This window comes from Podarcis melisellensis (genome assembly GCF_964234715.1).
Source record: "Podarcis melisellensis genome assembly, chromosome: 15".
Taxonomy (NCBI): domain Eukaryota; kingdom Metazoa; phylum Chordata; class Lepidosauria; order Squamata; family Lacertidae; genus Podarcis; species Podarcis melisellensis.
This window is the reverse complement of record NC_138532.1, coordinates 39,777,542-39,802,169: the sequence shown is the minus strand read 5'-3', so window position 1 is coordinate 39,802,169 and position 24,628 is coordinate 39,777,542. Positions and strand designations below refer to the sequence as shown.

The 24,628-nt window shown below is 45.1% G+C and overlaps 1 protein-coding gene across 1 annotated transcript in view; it reads right to left on the bottom strand.

The window, feature by feature from the left end:
- Positions 1–672: 672 nt before the first annotated feature.
- The window catches only part of TBX2 (T-box transcription factor 2), a 34,207-nt gene continuing 10,251 nt past the window's right edge, over positions 673–24,628 (bottom strand). Inside the window, exons 3-7 of the mRNA XM_081890357.1 lie at positions 20,983–21,129; positions 15,832–15,908; positions 14,745–14,914; positions 9,521–10,158; positions 673–2,563 (exon numbers count right to left, since the gene is read on the bottom strand). Of these exons, the coding sequence (XP_081746483.1) occupies positions 2,117–2,563; positions 9,521–10,158; positions 14,745–14,914; positions 15,832–15,908; positions 20,983–21,129 (1,479 nt within the window). The 3' untranslated portion in view covers positions 673–2,116. The remainder of the gene's footprint in view (positions 2,564–9,520; positions 10,159–14,744; positions 14,915–15,831; positions 15,909–20,982; positions 21,130–24,628) is intronic.

Here is a 24,628-nt window from a genome sequence, read left to right as displayed (position 1 = left end):
GGTGGGACAGGAGACAGGGAGGCCCAATGGTAGGCAGCACCATTTTAGAAATATTCCACTCTGCCATTTTAGGACTGTCTTCCAAGGAGACATATACCAGCTTGCAATGCCTTTAATGTACTGGGGTGTTTTTTGCTGCAGGTCTGGAGGTTATAAATTGAATTATAGAACATCCCAGGATGAATTCTTTTATACCAAATAACATAATTCTATATCGTACAAAGTTAAGGTGAAAGAAAGGCTTTCTCCACAAAAGGCAGATTTAATTTGTGGATGGTGTGATCATGAGATGTGGTTGACCAATGGTCTAAACACCCGCCTCCGCTTTTTTTTAAAAGCCAATGTCTCTGTGGGGAACCTGTTGCCCAGCAGCCACTGCAGGACTACAACTCCCATAATTCCCCATAATTCCCCTGCTCATTTCTATTGATGGCTACTAGTTGTGATGGCTGTGTGGAGCCTTCAGTTTCAGAGGAAGTATATAACTGAGTGTCAGTTGCCAGGCAGACAATGATGGGAAAGTGCTGAAACCTTTTGCCTCCTATACCTGAAGGCACTTGGTTGGCCACGAAGAGAAATGGGACATTCTCTCGGTGGACCATTTGTCTGATCTAGATTCTCTGTGTGAAGAAGAGAGAGAGAAAGAGAGAGGAGAGAAAATCAGGGGAGGGGTTTGTTCTTTGAATATTTTTTATTGAAAGATGTGAGAGAACTCATCAAAAAAAATTGAACAGATAGATACCCGAATAACCAGCACTTTTCTAATCATGTCATTAAAAAAAATTAAAACAATATATAGCACACTGTCCATGTGATATTTTAAATTTTAGTATAGTTTTAAAGGTTATTTTTTTCATTTTTTGTTGTTCTGGAGTGAAAAATAAAAACCTGAGGTTTATTCCTGCATTTCTTTTTTAATACCCCACGCTCCAAAAGAGATTCCCGCTGCCCCATTCATTCAACATTAAAATTTCATTTTCAATGGTTATATACTGGGAGGGGACACTGTTCCCTGTAGAGTCCCTGTAAAAAGGATTTAACTCCCTCCCCCCATGTCTTCAGAGCAGTACTGATGGCACGATTGTCTTTGAACAGGCAGGGTAAGCCTTTTTTTTTTTTAGACACAAAAGTCAAAAAGAAAACCCAATATTTTCTTCCATTCACAAAGAGCTAAATAGGTCTTCATTTACAATATGTATGCTCACGTAAAATGAAAAAAACAAAACAATGAAATGTGACGAGTTAAACTCTAATTATGTACACTCCAATGTACAACTCTGAATAAATTAATACCAATTTTTGCATATTTTGGGATTCGTATAGCTTATTTACACAAATTACCATTTATTCCATAAATATTATGTTTCTTTTAATTTTTTTTCTGGTACACAGGTTGAGTTCAAGAAAAAAGAAAGAAAGAAAGTCAATCACACTGACTGTACCAGTTTCTAAAGATCACTGTGGATGATTTTTGATGGCCTCCCAGGAAATTGGGGAGCTGGATGTCAACTTTCAGAAGTCTGCTGTCCTCTTATGTACTGCGCCCCAAATGAATGTCCAGTGTTGAGTCAGCCAGAGTTTGTAGATTTAAGAGGAAAGAAAATTCTCCCCCCATTGTTCCTGCTTGAAAACAATGTCCGCATTTCAGAAATTCCATCCTTATAGGTAGAAAGTAGCAAAATGCCTTTTCCAACAGTGCTGATTTTATTTATTTTATTTTTAAAAAAGCTATAGGAGTAGGTGGCCTGAATCATACCCTTCCAAGACCATAGCTCTCTCTATATATCCTGCTACAACATCCAGAACCAGGAAACAAGTGTGCATTTGGGGGCAGATGTGGTTGTGGGGCTGACCTCCAGAACCCAGGTCAGCACCAAAATTCTCCCATCCTTCTTACCAACGGGTGATGCTCAAATGTTGTAGTGTGCCTCCTTCCTCCCCTGTTCCATCTGGGTGCCTCTGTAGTGCATCACACCTGGGCTCCCTCATCCTTACTCTCCCTTATCTTAAATCCCCCCCTCCTCCTGAAAATAAATATTTATACTGTGCTGTACACACCTTTTCCCCCAGCATCTCCTGATCCCTTTTGGAGGGGCTGCCTCTCCCAAGGGTTAAGTCACTTGGGGGATTCCCTTCCGGGAGAGACTTCCCTCTGGGTGTCTAGACCACTGACCAGTCTCTGGATGTTCTGGAGCTCATTGATGGAATCCTTTAAGGACCCTTTAGGGGACAACGAGGCCCGTTGGCTGCTGGGTTTGTGAACGGGTAGATCCGAGAGCGGACTGGATTCCCTGCTGCTTCCGGGCTTTGAACCTTCTGAGCTGGCATTCAAGCTGGTAGGCAGGCCAGTGGTTAGGAGGTTGGTGCTTGGTGGGATGGTGACCGGGATCTGGTAGGGGCTGAAACGCAGGCGAGGACGGGCGCTGCTCAGAAAGGGGTTCCGGGATAGCGAGCTGGCAGTGGCGGCACTGGTCACTGGCATGGCGGATGCTGCGGCAGCTGCCGCCGCCATGTAAGTGTACGGGTAAGGGAAAAGTCCACCAAAAGTAGGCACCGGGATTCCCTGGGAACAAGGAAAGACAAAAAGGAGGTTATGGAATTTCACAGCTCAGAAAAACCACCAGTTACAGAGTTGAAAGGAACAAGCAAAGGCATTGTGTTAAATTACAGCAAACAGATTTGGCTCCGTGTAGGCAAGCATGTGCACATCTTAGCACGTTATCTATTGCTCTCTTGGTGTTACAATTCATACCCTCCCATTCCAGAGATGGACAAATCAGTCAATTTCTGCTTTACCTGTCGCAAGGGCTTGGAAGGCCCTGAAAAATTCTACGCGGTTTGCTGGGATTTTATCTTAGGGACAGCAAATACAGACACACAGGACTCCCTCTTCACATTACAACATGGAATTCAGTTTTCCTAATTGTCTTAAGGACTTTTCCAACCTAATATTAAGTCTGTCTTGGATATACTGTGCTGTACTTCTGTTCATTGTTCATTATGTTCTGTTATTTTTGTATTGCCCACACGGAGTTTGCTGCACGTTTGGCATATCCAGCCTTATTTCTCTACTGCGGTCAGCTTTTAATTTGTAAGCTCTTTGGGGCAGGGAATTGTATCTTTCTTTCTTTTTCTTTCTTTCTTTCTTCTTATGCTGATCTGGATAACAAACGGAAGGGGCTATGCAACTGGTGAACAAGCACAGGCTTACAATACAGACTGCTCCAAAGTGGCAAATGGGGCTCTGCCCCCCCCCCCCAAAAGCACAGCCTGCCTTCCACCAGTCCTTACCCTGCCTCCCTCCTCCTTCATAACCATTCCCAGAGGGGGTCCTGCCTGTCAGCTCCCTCCCCCTTTGTGTTGTCCTTGTAGAAGCCAGCAGGGAGGAGGATTCCGAGGAAACTAGAATTAGTTGCCTCTGGAACAGCTGAACATTATCCTGGAATACAGCTGTTCCTGGAGTGAACATTTTGAATAATCTGAATGTGTTTTGTTTTGTTTCTTGATGTCCTCCACTGTGTGTTAATGAGGATACAAACAGGAAGATGATGGATGGAGGATGAAGGACCCCGTATGAGAGGCAGGGGAGATCTCCCAGGCTGGGAGGCTAGAAGAAGAAAGAGAAGCTCCCAGTGGAGAGTTGGGTGGGTTCACTAACTTTTGTAGGAGACAAGGATTAAGATGTGCCCCCAACAGAAGGTCCCCCCTTTTTCAACTTGTTCTTTTTGTTTTCTTTCTGTATTCCTTTCTATTTTTCATGTGTTTGTCTTATTCTCTCCTTTCTTTTCTATTTTCATTGAGATCAATTTGGCTTTTATTGTATAGTATGTTGAAAAGTTTCAATATTTATTTATTTTAAAAGAATTCATTGCCTCGGCCTGTGATTAGCTCTGACCTCACCTATCATTGGCTCTGGGTTCTTGCCCCCTGTTGGGCTCAAGAAGTCTGGGAAAGAAAGCTTGCATTAAGCTGAACAGACAAGACTAGAAACATGATGGGTCCAGTTTGGGTCCCGCCCCCTCCCCCGACCTTTTGTCTAAATGACATAGTACAACTTCCCTTCTGCCCCAATCCAGGAAAATCTCCTGCCTAGATACTAAAGGCTGCTTAAATGCACTTTGAGTTGCAGTGACTCAGTATGATTGAAAGCACAACTAGATCCGCCAGCAGATAAAGCAGGCTTAAAATTTTATGCAGAAAGGATGAATAAATAAATGCCTTGATTAACCAACTAATATCGAAAAAGGGGTTTAAAAAACAACAAGAAGGAACTTGCTTTGGATAGATAAAGTCAGGCCAACAGTATTGTCTACACTGGCTGGCAGCATCTCTCCAGGGTTTCATGCAGGGAGCCTTTTCCCCCCAGACCTACCCAGAAATGCTAGGGGGCTGTACCTGGGACCTTCTGCATACAAAACAGATGCTCTACCACTGAGCTAAAGTTCTTTCTGTAAGTCCAGGTGAGGATGACTGAATATGTAAAATTCAGTTCCTCTCAGTCTTCTCATTTTTTTCAGATTACCCCATTCAGAGTGCATTGAAAATCAACAAGACATCTGCATGAAATTGTCATGAGTGTTCCGCCTAAGAGATGCATTTCTGTTGTTATTAATATATGTAGTTTTGAGAGTAATTCCCCTATTTCCATGCACCACTTTTGCTTCCACTTTCCCATATATACCCCACATGCATGCGTTGCCAAATCTGAAGAATAATGCCAAACATCCTTAACTTGTGCTTCCTAACTGAACTGCAGCTAATGTTAAAAATCTGCCAAATTCTCTAAAGGCTTGCTATGTAGTTCAACAGCCACAACAAAATTTCATGCACCTTTTTTTGTGTGAATTTCACCTAATTTGTGTGCAATTTGTGTGCCCAAGGTACACATTTGTGCAAGCTATTTCCTCTAATATGAATGCATTTTTGTACATTATTTTCACTAATAGAAGCATTTTGTCAGTTGGCAGTTTACAAAAAAAAGTAGAACAATAAAACCATCAATAAGAGGAATTAACAATAATTTAAAACTTCCCAATATACAGTATATATATATCAACAATAAACTAAAAACATATGAAAACTCTCATCAGCTTTCTAAATATCTGCATCAGTCCTGTTTTTAGTAGGTGCTGAAAAGAGTGCAGTGAAGATGCCTGCCTGATATCAACAGGCAAGGAGTTCAACGTAAGCAGTTTATATATTTTTTCCTATATAAATAAATACAATTTTAAGATGGGTTCTGCAAGGTTCGGTCTATTCCTGAGTTAGGAGGGAATACATCTGAGTTATCTCGGGTAGGTTCCAATCTGATACAGAAATATAATGGCCCTTGTTTATAACATTTAGTGGACTCTTTTGTTGATTAAATTGTTAAATGAGCTTTCAGCCAGTTGGTTTTATCTAAATAAATTTGCACACTAACCATGATAGGTCCCTTTTATCTTAGATGTTAATCGTGGTTAGTGTGCAAATTTATTTAAATAAAACCAACTGGCTGAAAGCTCATTTAACAATTCTTCAAATCAGTTGACGGCTCTGTTGTTGTTGGGTTTTTTATGCATAGGGGGAATTCACACATGCAATTCTGAAATCACATTCTCGAAACGGGGCACCCCCCAGCATATAAACAGCAGGCATGCCAGAACAGATTGCATGTTTTCAAGTGGGACCTGCAGCAAAAATGATAGTGTGGAGTGCACTTTTTCAGTCTTCTAGTCAGCCAGCCATTCCCTCCTGTACCACACTCCATTCCGCCTTCTCCCCGCCCCCAGCTTTCTAGTGCCCCACCAACACTCGTTCTGCATTCTGTGGCTGCTGAGCATGCTCAGTCCTCATTGGGTTCATCCATCATTATTCCCCCCTCCCAAATATTTTTGTAATTCTGAAGGCCTTGAGGCTTCCCTGTGCCTGCTGGGGTGTGGGTGTGGGTTGGTGGGTGTGGTTCCACGTTGACTCTATATGCAGCGGCACTCACAACCCGAACATTGGAAATAGAAGGAATAGTATCCTGGTAGCCATTCTGGATACTAAACTAGCACAAGCAAACAAAATTAAACAAAAGGAACCAATGGTCTGCCTTGTTATACTTCTGCTTCCTGTCCTCCTAAAGATGAGTGCAATTGCTACCTTTTTCGGAACTGCGGTCAAAATCCCCAGTAATGTGAGCATGCCAGCACTGTTAGACTGGGGCAACTGTTCCAGCCCAGGGCCCATGTTCGTTTGCGGCAGACTTCTGATGGCCACATGAGTCAACAGTTTGAATTTTACCTCTGTACAGTAGGAAACTATCTGCACACACACGCACATTCACACACCCAATGTCTCTATCCTTCGGCCCCCCTAGCAAGAGGCACAATCCCAGTTCAAGAACATGTTTCAGTCAGGCAAAAACACCTCAGGATGCAAAGCAGGGTCAGTGAGAGGGTGTGGCTTGAGGGAGGAGGTGTGGCTTAGAGAAAGAGGGCGTGGCCTAGTGAGAGTCCTGAGGGCCAGGCAGAGTGGCCTGGAGGGCTGCATTTGCTCCCCGAGCCTGAGTTTGTGCACCTTTGAGTCAGACCACCAGGTTCTGAAAAACAGGGTGTGGAGGAAGCCAAGGTGGGTCTGCTATTTTCTTTTCTGTTTTAATTATTATGTAGAGAGAGAGAGTGGGGCAGGGCAGATAAGAGTATGAATGGTGGCAGGGAATGGTGGCGAGAATATATGAGGAGGATGAGAGAGAAGTGGAAATAAATACTACTCACATTGCAAAAATAAACTAAAAATGAAGTGTGCCACGTGCAGAGGCTAAATATGGGTTCTAGATCTGAGTCGGCTGGAGGCTAGGCCAGATGGCAGATCAAAGACCAATAGGATCAACCTTGACCGCAGCTGAGAATGGCAAAGGCCCCAAATATGCACATCAGCTTTCAGTCCTTGCAAGCCAACAAAAGTAACATGACTAACGCAGCGCCTAGTTAGAACTCTGGCATGCGCTCCCACAAGATCCAGTGGTGACCACCAGCCTCGAGGAATTCCTGGAGGAGAAGCTTGTTGATTGCTACCAGCCATGATGACTATGGTCTGCCTCCAATCTCAGATGCCTCTGAAATCAAAGTAGGGGGAGCCACTGCGAGGTTCCCGGAAGAGGCATCTGGTTGGCCACTGAGAAAGAGATGCTTGAGGGGTCCTCTTTTGACCCAACTGCAGGGTTTATGTTCTTGGCCCTACCTGCCTGTACGTTGCTGCAATAAGTAGTCTTTTGCGGCACATTAAAAAACCAAAACAACTCGTCATCTTCTAGTTTACTAAAGGTCCCCTGACTACAGCTAGCAGAAAAATCTATATGCCACAGGTGACCAGGTGCAGAGCAGGCGACAAGCCAGAATTACTAAAGCATATCCCAGCACTGGCAGGTTCACCTTCTGGCAAAAGCCTTATCCCCTCTCGTGTTTTAACACTGCGGTGTAATATACCCAACAGGGCAAATGGGCCACTGCTCCACCAATCGCAGCCTGACCTCAGCCTGCCCTCTCCTGCCGGTTACCAATCAGGGAGCGGGTCTTGCCTGTAATTGGCTCTGGTTTCATCTGCTGACCATCTTCCTGCCTTCTTCCCCAGCAGTCTCAACAGGGCAGCACCCAGCACCACCCAGTCCGGATGCAATTAAATGCATTCTGGACCAAAAGAAAACCTTCCAATTTTCAAATCAAACCCAAGCGGATAGATAAAACACCTCTTAGTTAGAGCCACAAGGCACTTATTTCCTAAAACGTCTTTTTCTTCTTCTTCCTGTAAGCAAAGAGCATTACAGAAGCAAGCACACCCTCCCTGCCCAACACACAGTCTTGTTTCAGCTCCTGCCGAGGAAAAGCCATAGCTTCTATGTTCCTATGATGTCCCAGTCTTGTGCTTCTAGGAAAGTCCCCCAAACAAAGGGGGCACCCTAATGACAACAGTTGTGTACTGAAGTCCCAATAACTCCCTCAGAGGCTTATCCAAGGCTCCTTAATGAGACCAGTAATGGTGGTGATCAAGCCAGATGAGGAATGGTCGAAGGCATTGGGTATCTTTAGCCCAGAGATTATTAAGAGGTGACTATGATAGCTGTCTTCAGGTATTTAAAGGGGTGTCATGTGGGTGATGGAACAAACATGTTTCCTGTTGTTCCAGAGAGTAGGAAAAAGCCAGTGGAACCAAATGAAAATTACCGTATTTTTTGCTCTATAAGACTCACCTTTTCCCTCCTAAAAAGTAAGGGGAAATGTGTGTGCGTCTTATGGAGTGAATGCAGGCTGCACAGCTATTCCAAAAGCCAGAACAGCAATAGGGATCACTGCTTTCGCTGCACAGCGATCCCTCTTGTTGTTTTGGCTTCTGAGATTCAGAATATTTTTTTCTTGTTCTCCTCCTCCAAAAACTAGGTGCGTCTTTTGGTCTGGTGCGTCTTATAGAGCGAAAAATACGGTAAATGGATTGGGGATGAACGTTAGGAAGAATTTCCTGACCCGCTGCAGTGGCTGGTGCCCATTGGAACAGGTGGGGCAGAATGCAAGGAGTCAACACAGTAGGTGGAGCCAGAGCAAGTGAAGAGTGTGGCCAACTTAATTATGGTTTTGTCTCCATCCACCACCCGGCTGAGTTCTACAGGAGGCAAAAAGGAGGGAGATGTCAGGCAGGGTCACCTCCTGGTCTGGTTGTAAATAAGAAAGCAGGCAAATGGGAGCTGGCAAAAGGCAAGTTGAGGTTGGTGTGGCAGTTCCCCCTTTGCCCTAAAGGATCAGCTTCCACAGCAGACTCCAGTAAAAGCTCATGGAACAGACCACCTTGGGATTCCTGCGTCAGCATGCGGGTTGCCTGGACCAAACTCTCAAAAGCTGTCATATCCTGCACAGAAACTATGTATACAGTCCCCAAGGATGACACAGAAAAAGCTCATTTGCCTACATATGCTCATTCATTCCTATGCACCTTAAGAAGAGCCCTGCTGGATCAGGCCAAAGGCCCATCTGGGTCCAGCATCCTGCCAAAGGCCTTTACAACCACTGCATATGGTCATTCATTATACCCATTTTGCAGATGCAGGAGTGAATACCAAGTCAGGAGGGCTGGCAAAGGGCCGGATTTGAACTGCAGAGATTTCCCTAGTTCACAAACTGAGCCTTGGTGCAACCTGTCCTCGTGCATGTTTACTCAGGATTAAGCCCGTTGATTGAGTTCAAAGGGGCTTGCTTAGGATTGTGGCCTTCACGCTTAGCCATGCTGCCCTAGGAAAAGACTGCAGAAACATAGGAGCCTTCCTTATTGCAGGTGTGGCTGTTTGGCCATCCAGCCCAGCACTGCCTTCTCTGACTGGCAGTGACTCTCCAGTCTTTCCCATCACCTGCTACCTGGTTGCCACAGCAGCTGACAGTGCGGAGTGAACCTGGGGCCTCCCATAGGCAAAGTACATTGATCTACTTGGGTACCAGGCTGCCCAGGTTGTTACACCGCAGCACTATTAGCCATTCCCCCCCCCCCCCGAAATAGCTCCTTGCCGCCTTACCTGAGAAGCCAACATGTGCTGGGAGAGGTGGAAAGGGAAGGGGGTGGCTGTGCCAGCTGCCCCTTGCGAGGCAGAAAGACCTCCATTCTCCAGGCTCCCTCCGCCTGCCACTGACGCCAGCAAGTGCCCCATGCCCATGGCAGAGAAGGCCCCGGGAGCCATGGCAAATTGTCCTGGGTGGATGAAGAAGGGCTGGCCGGTGCTCAGGGGGTTGAAGAACTGCTGGCCGTGGAGCCCCGAGAGCGCCAGGCTTTGCAGGTGCCCAGCGCTCAGGTGTGGAGGGCTGTCTGTCTGCACCATCAGCGGGGCAAAGGACTCCTTGCTGCCCCCCAGGGTGGTGCAATCCGGAGCCTCTTTCTTGGATCCTTCCTGCTGCTGCTGCTGCTGCTGTTGAGACGGCTGGGGTGGCTCTTTCCTGCGCCCCTCCACCTTGTCTTTCTCCAAGCCCAGGGGGCTGAAAATGCCCCCTTCCGCGGCGCTCTCTTTGGAGAGATTGCTGGCTTTGCCGGCTCTCTCTTTACTCCGCTCTTCGCCACCTTGCAAACGGGGGCTGCTATGGGGGCTGCAGTTCCCAGGGTCAGGGCTTGTTCTCTTCCCTTCGGGGAGCTTCTCCAGCTCTTGGTCGCTGCCCTTGTCTTCTGCAAAAGGAGAGGGGAAATAAAATTAAAGAGGGGTCTTGTGCTGTTGGGTTGTTGTTTTTCACACCATTGGTTGCTTCCAAGATTCAATCACATACTAACTTAAGAGCAGCCTGCAGGATGAGGCCAATGGCCCAGCTAGACCAGAATCCTGTTCTCACAATGGCCACCTCCGGGAATAATAATAATAATAATAATAATAATAATAATAATAATAATAATATATTATTTTTTATACCCCGCCCATCTGGCTGGGCTTCCCCGGCCGCTGTGGGCGGCTTCCAACAAAATATTAAAATACAGTAACGCATCAAACATTAAAAGCTTCCCTAAACAGGGCTCCCTTCAGATGTCTTCTAAAAGTCTGGTAGTAGTTGTTCTCTTTGACATCTGGTGGGAGGGCGTTCCACAGGGTGGTGCCACCACTGAGAAGGCCCTCTGCCTGGTTCCCTGTAATTTGGCTTCCCGCAGTAAGGGAACCGCCAGAAGGCCCTTGGAACTGGATGTCAGTGTCCAGGTAGAACGATGGGGGTGGAGACGCTCCTTCAGATATACTGGACCAAGGCCATTTAGGGCTTTCAAGGTCAGCACCGACACTTTGAATTGTGCTCGGAAACGTACTGGGAGCCAATGTAGGTCTTTCAAGAGTGGTGTTATGTGGTCTCGGCGGCCGCTCCCAGTCACCAGTCTGGCTGCCACATTCTGGATTAATTGTAGTTTCTGGCTCACCTTCAAAGGTAGCCCCACCTTCAAGCATGACCTGTGTACATCCATGCACTCCCCCGCTGCAGTTTCCAGCAGCTGATATTATTCAGAAGCATTCCTGCTTCTGGCAGTGGAGGCAGAACATAGTCATCAGGGCTAGCAGCCAAAGAGAGCCTCAACCTCTAAGAACCTGTATTATCCTCTTTTAAAGCCATCCTAGTTGGTGGCCATGACTGCCTCCTGTTCTGTAGTTTAACTCTGCGTTGCATGAAGAAGGACTTTCTTTTATCTGTCTGGAATCTTCCAACATTCAGCTAAATTGGATTTCCATGATTTCAAGTGGAGAGAGAAAGAGAGAGTGAAACCTTTCTCTATCCACTTTCCCCATGCCATATATAATTTTATAAACTACTATCATGTCACCTCTTGCTCGACTTTTCTCCAAACTAAAAAAGTCCCCAACTTTCTAATGTCAAATTTCGGATTGCACACTTGGAGGGTCTTACACAGTAAACCTCCTCCCCCAACAGATCAGCTTTTTCCTTTTGCAAGAAGGAAAGTGATGGGGAGGAGAACGCACTGGAAAGTGTGAGACGAATGCAATGTTCTATCTAACTTCCCTGTGAACAAATCAGAATGAACCCTCGTTAAATAGCAGGCCTTGACTCATTTCCCTGCAAACAAATCAAGATGGATACTCCATAAACGGGGTCATCTCGAAGTTCCCTTTGTCTATGCGTTGTCAAACAGAAGTGCACATTAACCAAATCTCTAGCAAGGGGATGTTGTTGTTGTTGTATTCAGAGAAGTAAGAAACCACTTAAGGTAAAGGTAAAGGGACCCCTGACCATTAGGTCCAGTCATGACCGACTCTGGGGTTGCGGCGCTCATCTCGCTTTATTGGCCGAGGGAGCCGGCGTACAGCTTCCAGGTCATGTGGCCAGCATGACTAAGCCGCTTCTACCAGAGCAGCGCATGGAAACGCCGTTTACCTTCCCGCCAGAGCGGTACCTATTTATCTACTTGCACTTTGATGTGCTTTCAAACTGCTAGGTTGGCAGGAGCAGGGACCGAGCAATGGGAGCTCACCCCGTCGCGGGGATTCAAACCGCCGACCTTCTGATCGGCAAGTCCTAGGCTCTGTGGTTTAACCCACAGCGCCACCCGTGTCCCTTAAGAAACCACTTACAATGGAATAAGTCAGGGGTTGGGGAACTTCCACCCTGCACATCAAATATAGCCCCCAGACCCCCTCTTTGGTCCAACTGCACAACGTGAGTGAGACAGGGCTGCATTTGACCCAGAGGCTCCCGCTCCTTGGAGCATAGGATGACAGCCCAAGTCAGTTTAAAACAGAATGGACTGTAAGAGACAGAAACCTCACAACACATAACAGGAAGGGGAAGCCATATTGAGATGAGGATTCCTATTTGCTTATTCGATTCTTTTTAGATAGCCATCATTCTGCTATGGTCTGTGGACTGACACAATGAACACTCTTCTGCTCTGTAATAAATGATCAACTAGCAGCGCAGCTGATTGACCTTCCAATTTGAGGTCGCTGCAGGAGACTGCAAAAAATAAATAAATCACAAAAACCAACCCTCAAAGGAGTGGAGAAATATATACAGGTGAAGAAGGAAATGAAGTGTGCTTAGAGTCGCTGCCAGGGGGCGATAGAGAACAGGGTCATTCGCCCCAGCGACTGACCATTCTCACCAGCAAAGCGATGGAGAGAAATTATATATACAGGTACTGTGTATATATACCAGTCGCTCTCCATTGCGTAGGCATAATAAAACTGGCCATTTCAATCACGTCGACACCTGGAGAGATCCACCTATCGTGCAACGTAAAAAAAGGAGGGGGGAAAGGTTTCTTACTCCACTTTATTTAAAATCCATAATTTTGCACAAGCAAACAGTGAAGGGGCGCCTTCTCCTCGCCCTCTTTCCTTCCCCCAACTGGAAGAGAAATTCGATCTGTTTTGATGGGGGAAATTGCCCTTGTTGAAATGGGTAATTGGAAGAAAAATAAGATGTCAGAAGGATCGTATCTGTTGCTGTGAGTGGAGAGCAAGCGAGTAAGATGCACTGAAGAGGGAAAATATATAAAAACATCCTGTATCAGTTTATGGAATTGGAAATACACCAACCACCAGATTCAATGGGGCTAATCCTGAACCTAAATGATGTTTACTCGGAAAGTGCTGTGATATCCATGAAAAATACTTCTAAAAATATGCATGCATATTATGCAGGCAACAAAGGAAAAGACTTCTTATTCATCGTTGTGATCAGGCTGCAAATCCGTAACAAAAAAGATTTATCTGAATCTTGAAGTCTGAGGCAGCAAAATCCTAAATTTACTTCCCTGAACGCATGCCCCATTTAACTCTGCGGGAGTTACTTCTGAGTAGACAGGTAAAGGATTGCGTTGTTGAGTCTCTTGCCTTTTAAATCCAGTGGGTTCTATTTTGCAAATTTGATTTACAGGTTGGAAAACGGGGGGGGGGCAGGGGGGATTGCAAGCTAAATCACTAAAAATGTAATGATGTTTTTCTTCTTTTCTTCCTCTCCTCTTTGAAAGCTCTCCAATTTTCTTTCTAAGCTAATATTTTTATTGGCTGGGAGTGAGGAAAGAGAGTTGAGTTGATGAGAAGCCCATCGAAGCAGACTCTTTCGACAGAAATAAAATCCAAAAATAAAAATAAAACCACTCTGGTTCTTAAATTAAGCTCAGCAATCTTGATAAGAAACTCCTCACTTTAGGATTTATATCTTAGATTAGATTGGTTGGGAAGGGGGAGGTCAATGCCATACACTGTTCAAATGAGGTTTACCCCCAGGGAAGTATATTCCTAGGTATAAAATATTGATAGATGATTCCAGTTAGATTTCAATATGCACCTTCCTGTGTTCCTAAATTATCATAGAATTGTAGGGTTGGAAGGGACCCCAAGGGTCATCTAGTCCAACCCCCTGCAATGCAGGAATCTCACCAAATCCTACATAGTTTTCAAGGGTTTAGTCCTAGGGAATGTTATTTCAGGTGCCTATTCCACACTGCAATTCTAAGCACACTTTCCTGAGTTGTGGTAAACCAGAGCTACTGGTTTGTATCCAGCTAAAAATGAATCCTGTCCATTCATTTCAATGGGTCTCCTCTGAGCACGGCTGACGCTAGACAGGTAGATTTTCAAGGCCTTGACACGGCTTCGTGCTGAATTAACACACACCCACGCATGTGCTGGTTAAAATGAGGCATCGCTCAGTGCGATCTGAACCCCCAGTTCTGTTGCTGATTAAAAGAAAAATCATTCAATCTTTTGGATCGCAAGTACAAGAAGGTAAAATAGCTGCCCTAACCCCACTCAGCAACATGGGAATGATATTCACACTGGCAGTCTCACAAGCCTGTTGTGAAAAGATGTGTTAAGCGCTTTGATGAAGGGGAAATATTACTTTTGTTGTTAATCAATAGATACAACCCCATGGACACAAGGGCCTGCCTTCCAGTCCTGCACTTGTTTACTCAGAAGTAAACTTCCCATTGCATCCAACCTGGAGAAAAATATAGCACTTTGAAAGGCCCATTGAAGCCAGTGGGATTTACTTCTGAGTAAATCATGCCTGGGATCAGCCTGCAGAAAGCAACAACAAAGTCTTTTGTAGTTTCAGAAGGGAAAAAGAGCCCCCACGAAGTTCAACAGGACCACACCACACATTTAAAGCACATTTCTTCCCCCCCCAAAAAAAAAGTACAATCCTGGGAACTGTAGTTTCCCCCTAGCAGAGCAACAGCTCCTAGCACCCTGAGCAAACTATGGTTCCTACTCAAGATTATTAATTTTTTTAGGAAGGTATTCAGAAGCTTTTTACCTCTGCTGTTCCGGTGGAGCCTCAGGGGACTGGGAGTTGTGCCCAAGGGGGAGTGGAGCGACTCCCGGACGGGGGCCGGTTCACACGAAGACGCATCCGATTCGCCCCCATCCCGGTCTGCCTTGCACTGATCTTCGTACATCCGCAAAGAAGGGAGAGTGAGCTGTTTCCTTTCAGTGACAAAAAGCAGGCTTTAGTCTTAAGTTTGAAACAGATGGTCAGTGAGGTAGGTGCCCAGAGCCTCCTTCTCTGTCTCTGCCTTTTCGGTTTCGAGAGGGACAGCCGGAGAAAGGGATCATTGGCTATTCACTGGTAACTGCAGATATATATACACACACACCTGTAACCAAACCTAAACCCGTGGAACTGAGACAGCCACATATTTCTGCCCTGCTTAACCTGGGTCATGTTTTAGATTATTACGCTTTTGGGGCAGAGACCTGGGCTCTGAGAAGTGGCAGGAATGCTGATGGCACTAATAAAAATACCGTAATAATATATATATTTTAAAACACACACATTCATTGTTTCACCATCAATGCGCCTATGTTTATTCATGGTTGTTTCTGTTCACTGGACCATCAGTGTAATAACGAGCATACTGATGGTGCAGTTTTTATTAGGATGGTTATTAATAATATTCTGATTATTATTGTGGCTTTGATAAGTCATTATTTAATAACAGTAGTAGCAATAGTAATTGATAAATGGGCACACTGGTGGAACAACACATAAAATGCAACTGCTACTGCTATTAATAACTACCATGTAAACATTTGTAGGTTAAGGTGCAGGTCACAATCCCACAGGTGTTTGCTTGGAAGTAAGTCCAGTGTGCTTAGTGGGGTTGCTTTCCAGCTAGGGCTTTTCAGACTGCAGCCGCAACAGGCAACTCAAAGGCAGGCAGACTTGGTGCCCTACAGAAGTTGCAGCCAGCATGACCAATGAATGGTCAGGAGTTAAGGGTGTTCCAAAACATCTGCAGGTCAACACCTAAGAGGGGAGTTGGAGGAGGAGGAAAGAAAAGGGGTGGGTGGGTGTCCTGCTTTTTTAAAAATCCCCAGACTTGATTAGTATTCATTCATACCTTTTTTCTCTCCTGCCATTCCCGGTATCTCGAAATCCTTTCGCAAAGGGGTTGTTATCGATTTTCAGTTGGGTGATCTGAAAAATTAAAGGACAAACCTCTTTTAATTCAAGCTTGGCACCTGATGGACACTCTCCCCTCCCCAAACAAAGCTGTGTCACTTCAGCTCCAGGAAATTCCCTGGCCACCCTGCTCTCTCCCCCCCCCCCCCACGAGGTGCTAGGTGCTGGACACCTATTCTTAATACGGAACACGTTATATCCCTCCCCCTCCGTTTAAGGGAAGAAAATTTGGAAGTCGGATTTTAAAAACAATAACCAAAAGCACTCTGACGATTCTTCCAGATATTAGCAATTTAAAAGCACTTGGAATAAATCGGGATGAGGGGGAGAGGGGAGGGGAAATGGAAAACATCACCATATCCTTTGTGCCAGAACTCCCATCTTGTTCCTTTACTCAAAAGCCAGCCCCGTAAAATTCGGTGGGGTTTACTTCCAAGTAACCGCTTGCATGCCGCGGCAGCTTCATAGCGCAATGCTAGCCAAGCTCCCGCAGAAGTAAATAGGGATACTTGGAGGGTCTGAAAGTCACGCTACTCCAGAGTAGCCATGGATAGGAAAATCGGGGGGGGGGGAGGTCAAGCTGTCTTTGGACTACAACTCCCATCATCCACTGGCTATGGATGATGGGAGTTGTAGTCCAGCATCTGGAGGGACACAGAGTCCCCCTCCCTGATTTTGGATAATCAGTTTTTGGTTGCGTCTGCAACCCCCCCCCCCAAAAAAAACCCCAAAAACAAAACCACATGCACGCACACTCCCCCTTTCCAATTCAACCCAGAAAGCATCTCATCCGCTCACTTTTATAGATCAGCTCCGAATCCCCTCCGGTTTAAAACACACCGCAGGCTTTATTAAAAACGATGTTGAGGTTTTGCCTGAATTATTCATCGGGGTTTAATGATAGGAAGCTGCTCGGCTCCCCGGCCCCAGTTTCTCACGGCCCCCAAGAGGGAAGGTGGCGACGAAAACACGGCCAGGCTGTTTAAACGCTATTCTTATCTGGTCTCGGGGAAAGGAGCGCACGCCAGGAGTATTTTTTTTTATGGGCTCTGGCGACTGGCTACAGGAGACCCCTCAATTATTCATGGCTTGGTAATATGTCCCGCAGATACCGCATTTTAAAAATGGATGCGCAATTTTCTTGTATTTTCCCCTCCCAATACACACACAGACATCTCTCACTCTTTCCACCCTTTCACAGGAGATTCTTGTTTACATTTTTAGATATTAGCCTGCTGATTACTTTTAAGTCCCTACACACACATCCCCCCAAAAATGGCAGGATCAGACGCCCATCTTATTTATCCATTATTTGCATTATATATTTATCCTCTAACTTTTATTGTTATTATTTATTAAATTTAATTTGAAAAATTGCCATAGCAACTCAAAGCGACTTATAATATTTTTAGCAAAAAAACCCACATCCATACATTAAAACTACCACACACCACGCACCATCCCACCCATGCCAAAGGCTGTAGATATTTAAAAGCCAAAGTCCTGGTTAAAAAGGAACATATTTTGTCCTGGTACCTAAAGATATGCAATGAGGGCACCAGGCAAGCTTCCCCGGGGAGAGCATTTCACAAGCAGGGAGCCACCACTGAAAAGGCCACAGAAGTAGTAATACAAAAAAAAAATGTTCTCAAGGCATATTCTGGTGGACTCCAGCTCCCATCAGGCCCTGCTGCCAGCATGACCAATGGTCAGGGGATAATGGGAGCTGGAGTCCACAAACATCTGGAATGCCACAGGTTCCCCGTCCTGTGGGAGCACATGATATTTGAATCTAGAGTCTGGGAATTATCTCAATGCACCCCTCATTTTTCCTCAGAGGAAAGGCGCTCCAGCCCCATGTTCCATTTGCATTGCTGTTTCTCCCCCTTTCTCCAGCGTGAGTCTGCCCCCTCCCAAAGTGCTCCTTAGCTTTATATATATAGAGAAGGCGCCTCAGCCAGGACTCCAAGCCGCAATGCCAACCAGAAATCCACCTTTCTAGGACTCAGGGAAGGTCTAAGAACATCATTCAGCAACTTTCCTCTGTCCTGAAATTAAGCCCTATACCCATTTCGATCGGAATTTACTTTGAGGTAAGCGGCACAATCACCACATCTGCAGTATGGGAAACTGAGGCAGAACAACTGAGTCCACATCTCTTCAGTCTTGTCTACCCTGACTGGCAGCAGCTCTCCCTCCAGGGTTTCAGACAGTGAGTCTTTGCCCCTGCCCTACATTGCTATTTTTGCAGTTTTGGTGTGGGAGTCATTTGCACACCAGCAAATTAAGTTTGTGCAATTATGGATGAGGTGAAGCTCTTGCCTAACAAATGTGCTCCTTCCCCATTTGCTTTAACAGCAATCAGTTTGCCCCTCATGTGCCCCCCCCTTCTTTAATATCCCTCTGATGAAGAGCTCTGGTGGACTCCAAAGCCTGCTTACTGCTTCACACCATTTTGGTTGCTCATCATAAAGGGAACTTTGGGAGTTTAACCCAGGGGTCAGCAAACGTTTTCAGCAGGAGGCCGGTCCACTGTCCCTCAGACCTTGTGGGGGACCGGACTATATTTTGAAGTGGGGAAAATGAACAAATTCCAATGCCCCACAAATAACCCAGAGATGCATTTTAAATAAAAGCACACATTCTACTCATGTAAAAACACCAGGCAGGCCCCACAAATAACCCAGAGATGCATTTTAAATAAAAAGACCCATTCTACCCATCTAAAAACATGCTGATTCCTGGACCATCTGTGGGTCAGATTTAGAAGGCCATTGGGCCAGATCTGGCCCCCAGGCCTTAGTTTTCATATGCATGGTTTAACCCTTAGTTGCATGCTAATGTAACCTGACCCCTTCCCCCTGTTTAAGTTTATGTGGTGGGGTTTTTCTTTCCATGCAGAGACAGTTGGCAGAGACATCATCCCTGCAGTGAGGTGAATGTTGTGAGGTAGGTGAGGAGCTACATGTAAACCTCAGGGTGGTTTTGAAGCAGATCAATGAAGATTTCAAACTCCCCTGCTCCCAGCCTAAATTATATTCCTAAAATGAAGGGAAAGGGCTGTGGGTCAGCGGTAGGTTCATTCCTCAATGGCATCTTCAGGTGAGGCTACGAGAGGCTTCCTGCTTTAAATCCTGGAAAGCCATTGCCCGTCACTGAGCTACAGGGTCCAGTGGTTTGATTCACTATAGGGCAGCTCCCATGTTCCTAGGTGGGAGAGAGCTGCCTGAGGAGTTTAACCAGGAACACATTATTGTATGGGAGGACCATTAGCTCTAGTACATAAAACAAATGTCCTTGGCTCGGAATTATTTAACTTTCAAGCGCTTTCCTTTCTCAACCCGGCTCTGGACGGTGGATCTCAGGGTTGTAATAAAAACACGAAGTAGATCCCGCAAGCCTGACATCTGCTATACCTCTAAACATCAAATGCTAGGCGTTTTTTATTTCTCCAGCTCTCCCTCTCTTCCTCTCTCTCTCTCTCTCTCACACACACACAAACATACAGCTGGTCCCACCCACTGCCTTGCAGGATTAATTGACAGCCAGCGCTGAGCACCCTGGTGGGCCTGTTTGCCTCGTAAAGTTTATGGCAAAGTTCGTAATCGATTAACGATTGCTCAAAAGCAGGCCCCCATTGAGGAGAGCGACCTGAGGCGAAATAACAGGCCCAGGCTCTCTCTAGCAAGGGGCTGAGCTGGGAAGTGAGAGGGGGGAAGAAGAAGAAGCTCTATCTCGCCACAAGAACTGGTGTCCTTGCCTCCATTCCGAATAAAGACACCAAAACCAGTTAAGCGGAAATGGGCCTGTTTGCTTGTTCCCTGCTAGGGCCCTAGCTCAGTGATGGAGCATCTGCTTTTCATGCAGAAAGCCTGTCCAGGTAGGCCTGGACTTGTCCCCTACCTGAAACTGTTGCGATGGTACTTAGAAAAATGAGCCAGTGCTCTGACTCAGTTTAAGGGACATTCCTAAATCTAGTTTCTGCAATTCGGTTTTAGAACTGCAGTTTGAGAAGCTGACTGAGGAACTGAAGTGGCTTAAGAAGAGACTGCACAGAGAGAGAGTCTCGCCCCCCCCCCATACAACCCCCACCCCACTAAGATGCAATGCTTAGCTTCAAAGCCTACACATTTTCCTGCGAGGAAACCTTGAAAAACACAATTGGGCTTCCTTCCAAGTAAACGCAGGTGGAATCAGGCTGTGCACATCCACCCTGTCATCGGATCCTATGTGTGTTTACTCAGGAGTATGTCCCACTGGTTGTAATGGGGCCTCCGCTTTGGACGGGTGGTGAGAAAGGTGGAATATCACCATCAGAGTAATGTGAGGCTATGTAATTCTATGACTTAAAAAATGGGATCTATCAAGGCATGTATGGAAGAGGTAGGGGGTTGCAACATTTCCTCCTTTGTTTTGGACCAGTTATTCCCTCTGCCCCCACTCCCACCCAAAAAAGAAGAAATCTGTAATCCTACAATCTTATTAGCCACTTAGTGAATTAGTACAATGTTTCAAACACAGAATCATAGAATTGTAGAGTTGGGAGGTATAAAGAAGAAATAAATTAACTTATGGAAAGCAGGGGGGGCGTTATCTTTATAATTCATGTGAATTTGAACTGTAAGCTCCTAGAGGGCAGAGAGCTGTCTTCTTCTTTTTTAAGCTTGTGCATCTGCTGAATAATTGAATGCATCAGTGGAGTTTTAAACCCAGTCTTTTCTCTTGGAAAATGTGACTGACATACAGTATGTGATTTTCCCTCCCTGCCCCACACATGTTATTGTCCCTGTGTGGTAGACTTTGAGGCTGATAGAGATTGCTCCAAGTTCACTCAGTTCACTAGCTACAAGGCTAAGAGGAAATTTAATCCCTGCTCTCCAGCTTCAGATCATGAAGCAATAACTGGATCGCCATAAATTGTAAGGGTCTGAATGGGGTCCGTAAGGTGGTGGCAGCATAGGAACATGTTGTGAATTATTTTGACTTTAAAAGAATGGGAGGGGGAACAAATTAATGGAAGGCAAGTCTATTCAGAATGCTAGCAAAATAAAACCTCCAGATGCAATGGCAGTCTATCTGTGTCTCTTACCTTGTCGTTTTGATAAGCAGTCACTGCTATGAAGTCCGTTTCGGGAAACACGTAAGTTCGAAAAGTGCTGTAGGGTAACTTGAGAATGTCATTGGCCCGAACTATATGGAATCTTGGTTGATATTTATGCATCGAATTAAGGATGGTCTATATTTCAGAGAAAGGCAGGGGGGAGAGAGAGAGAAGAGGCAGTTAAAATCCAGGCAACAAACAAAACAAATATATTTGGCAAATTCACTTTTTTAATATATATAGTAGGGTTTTTTTTCTTTTAAAAAATAATCACCCTTTTCCTCTTCCCAATTGATATTTATACATATATTTATATAGAAAGTCACATTTGGAGGCAAGTTAAAAGGGTGGTGGTAATGGAAAGGGTGGGCGGGCTGCAGTCCTATAACAAAGGAGCAAAAAAAGCAGCCTTGATCCATTTAGCTCAGTATTGTCCACACTGACGGGCAGCAGCTCTCCAGAGTTTCAGGCAGGAAACTCTCCCATCCCTATTTGGGGAGGCCGATAGTTGAACCCGAGATCTTCTACATGCAATGCAGATGCTCTAGCACTTAGCCAGAGCCTTCACCCTATAACCCCCAGCTTGGAAAATGAATCCTGCATTCTGAGCCCACTTACTCCTGCAAGTAAGGCCTATTGAAATCAATGCTTCCCTTCCACATAAACTCTCATAGGCTCAGGCAAGCAATCCCAGTAAAACAAAAAGCAGTGAATTAGGTTACCTAGATTTTCTACCATAATCTTATCCTGGAATTCTGTTGTTCTCCCTTTTTTTGCAGGAGGTGGGGAGGTATAACAACAACACTGTAGCAGCAGCAACAACAACAACAACAACACAATCAATTCACAGAAAGGCTTAAGATTTTGACTGCTGGTTCACTTCAAAACAAAAGTGCCTAAGGTTCAGGAGAAAGAACTGATCATGTTTTAAAAGACAAAGTGTGTTTTGTATATGCTATTTTACACTTTGTGGGTTTATATACGCTGCACACTTTCGGAAGTTGCTATGGCCTGATGCAAGACAAAAGAGCAAAGGTGTTGAATGTAATGGGTCTTCATAAATGTAAAATATACTCCTGTGCATTTGATCCGGAAATAAATATTCCAGGCTTCAGCAGCATTTACACCCAAAGCGAAGGCTGCAATCCTATTCACAGTTACCTGGGAATATGCCCCTCTGAACTCAAAGGGGCTTACTTCTGAGTATACATTTATATGACTGTGGTATAAAAGTGTGCTGAGTCTCAAACCTGTTTAAGTTTGCATATGTGTGTGTGTGTTTTGCTATAAGTCCAGCAAAAGAGACATAATTCTTTGCAACACTATTCTACAGCTGTTTTTAAATAGAGTTTGATACCAGATGAAACACACACACATACTTGTAAGGCAAATTTGTTTCCCCCCCAAAAGGCCAATTCAGTCGCTTGACAAATAGATAATATTATTGGAAGGAAATATAGGTTATTTTAGCAGGACATTCAAAGGGAGTCAGTTGGGTTTGCGTTTTGTCCACACACAGAAATATCCAGCAGTCCCACAAATAAAACAAAGGGGGGGATAAAAAAAGCTGTTTTTCTTTCAGCACTAATAATGGTAACGATAATAAGATAATAATAAAGGGCAGGTAAACTAATGAAGTAAACCCTTTCAGACCCCATTTAATTAAATGGGAGAATTTTAAGCACAAACGTCATACTGACCCCATGAAACTTAATGGTGGGACATAGAAATGTTTTGTTATCATTGGATCGTGTCTGAAGTGGGGAGGTATTCAAAGAGCAAATGCCAAGCATGTCCATTTTCCCTGGCACCCCCAGCATCTGGGTGGTATACATATTTACTCAGAAGTAAGTCCCAGGAAACTAAACAAAATAAAATAACTTAAGAGTATTCCTACATACGTTTGACAACTTCAGCTCCATTGTATTCGGTGGCCTAACTCCCATGGCAGTGAGCATAGGGTGCTGTCTTTACTCCTGAGTAAACTGAGTAGATTGCCTCTCTAGTTTTAAACGAAGTTTACTTCCATGTAAGGGTGTAATTCTTTCAGCAGTTTCAAAGGAGTAGATCCTATTTTGCTCTTTGGACACCTAGAAGCACGGGATTGCATCCAGCTAAATGCTACCGGAGCTTATAATGTCCATTAATTCCAATGGGTCTACTCTGAGAATGGCTAACGTTGGCTACAACCTTTGGTTAGGAACCTACTTAACGGTGACAGGTGACTAACCTCTCTCCCCACACACACCTCAAACGTATTGCCAAAGGTACTGCCATAAATATCCTCCCCTTTTCAATTCCTTTAAACTCGGAACAAGTTTGGAAATCCGACAGGAAATTCTATAATTTTCATAAACAAATTCATCTGGAATTATCCGGGCAGATTTCGTGACTGGGTTGCAGCTGAAATGAGTCGCTTCACTTGGAAATCACAAACCATCGCGTGGAGCTGGGGGGGGGGGGGCGGGAAGTACCTCGGTTTCCGAGTAATGAACTTCCCCAGGACACGTGCCCAGGATCAGACCCTCCCTGTGTCCGGGTTCTTTGCAATGGAACGTTCGGGAGGGGGAATAACTTGAATTCCGGTCAAAGGGGGGGAACCCAGAAGACGGTTGTGTGTGTGAAAGGGAAACGGATCGAACTCTAACGATCCTTTTCTCCCATGGATTGGGGGTGGGGGGGCTTAGAAGCAAGTACGTTGACGCTTTCAACAGGTACATTTACACTCTCCTGCTGTCTACACCCCATAAGGCACACCCCCTATTCCCAGAAGATCCTGGGAACTGTAGTTCGCCGCACACACAGCTACCAATCCCAGCACCCTTAACAAACTACAGCTCTTTGGCGTTGTGCCTTTAGATGTGTGGTGTGCGCGCGGCAGCATAACCTTGCAGATTTTTTATTCTCTTTTCTTTTTCTACAAAAATACTACCATCAACACTCGTAAGCTCCATTTTACTCATTGGGACTTGCTTCCGAATAAACCACATGGGTTGCCAAATAGCGAAGAGCCTCATGGTCGAATATTTGGGTGGACTTCAAAACTAATAGACGATATATAGATATATATTGTATATAAATATATGGAAAAAACATTAAGAGAAATTCAGCCAGTCTCAACTAATTACCGTCCAAATTACATTGACCAGGTCGCTTTATATCAATTGCTCCTTCCTCAGCGTCCATATATTAAAATATTTAACGACAAGGGGAAATAGGAATTCTTGGAAGGATTATAGACTCATCCCAATTCCCAAGCACGTTTCAAATGCCCCATTTATCCGAGAAGGGAATGCGCTCCCCTTTTGGATATGTCAGGCTTTCCAATAGGATTACTCAGAAGGAAGACCCCGATGTAGTGAGGGTAGCTTCTGCCTCTGCTAGGATGTGCTTTTACTTGGAAGTAAACATCGTTGATTAGGATGGACCTACTTCCAAACGATCTCTATCATCCAAGGGCCCAAGGCACATTTAATTTACTTCCTCGGGACTTAATTCGGAGGAAAGAATCGCGCAGCCACTCTGAGGCTCAAGATGCCCAACGCCCCGATCCAAACAGCAGCAAAATATGTCTCAAGGGAGTAGGATACATTATTGCCGTCAATGGGACCAAAGCGCTTTGTCAGGAAGGCAG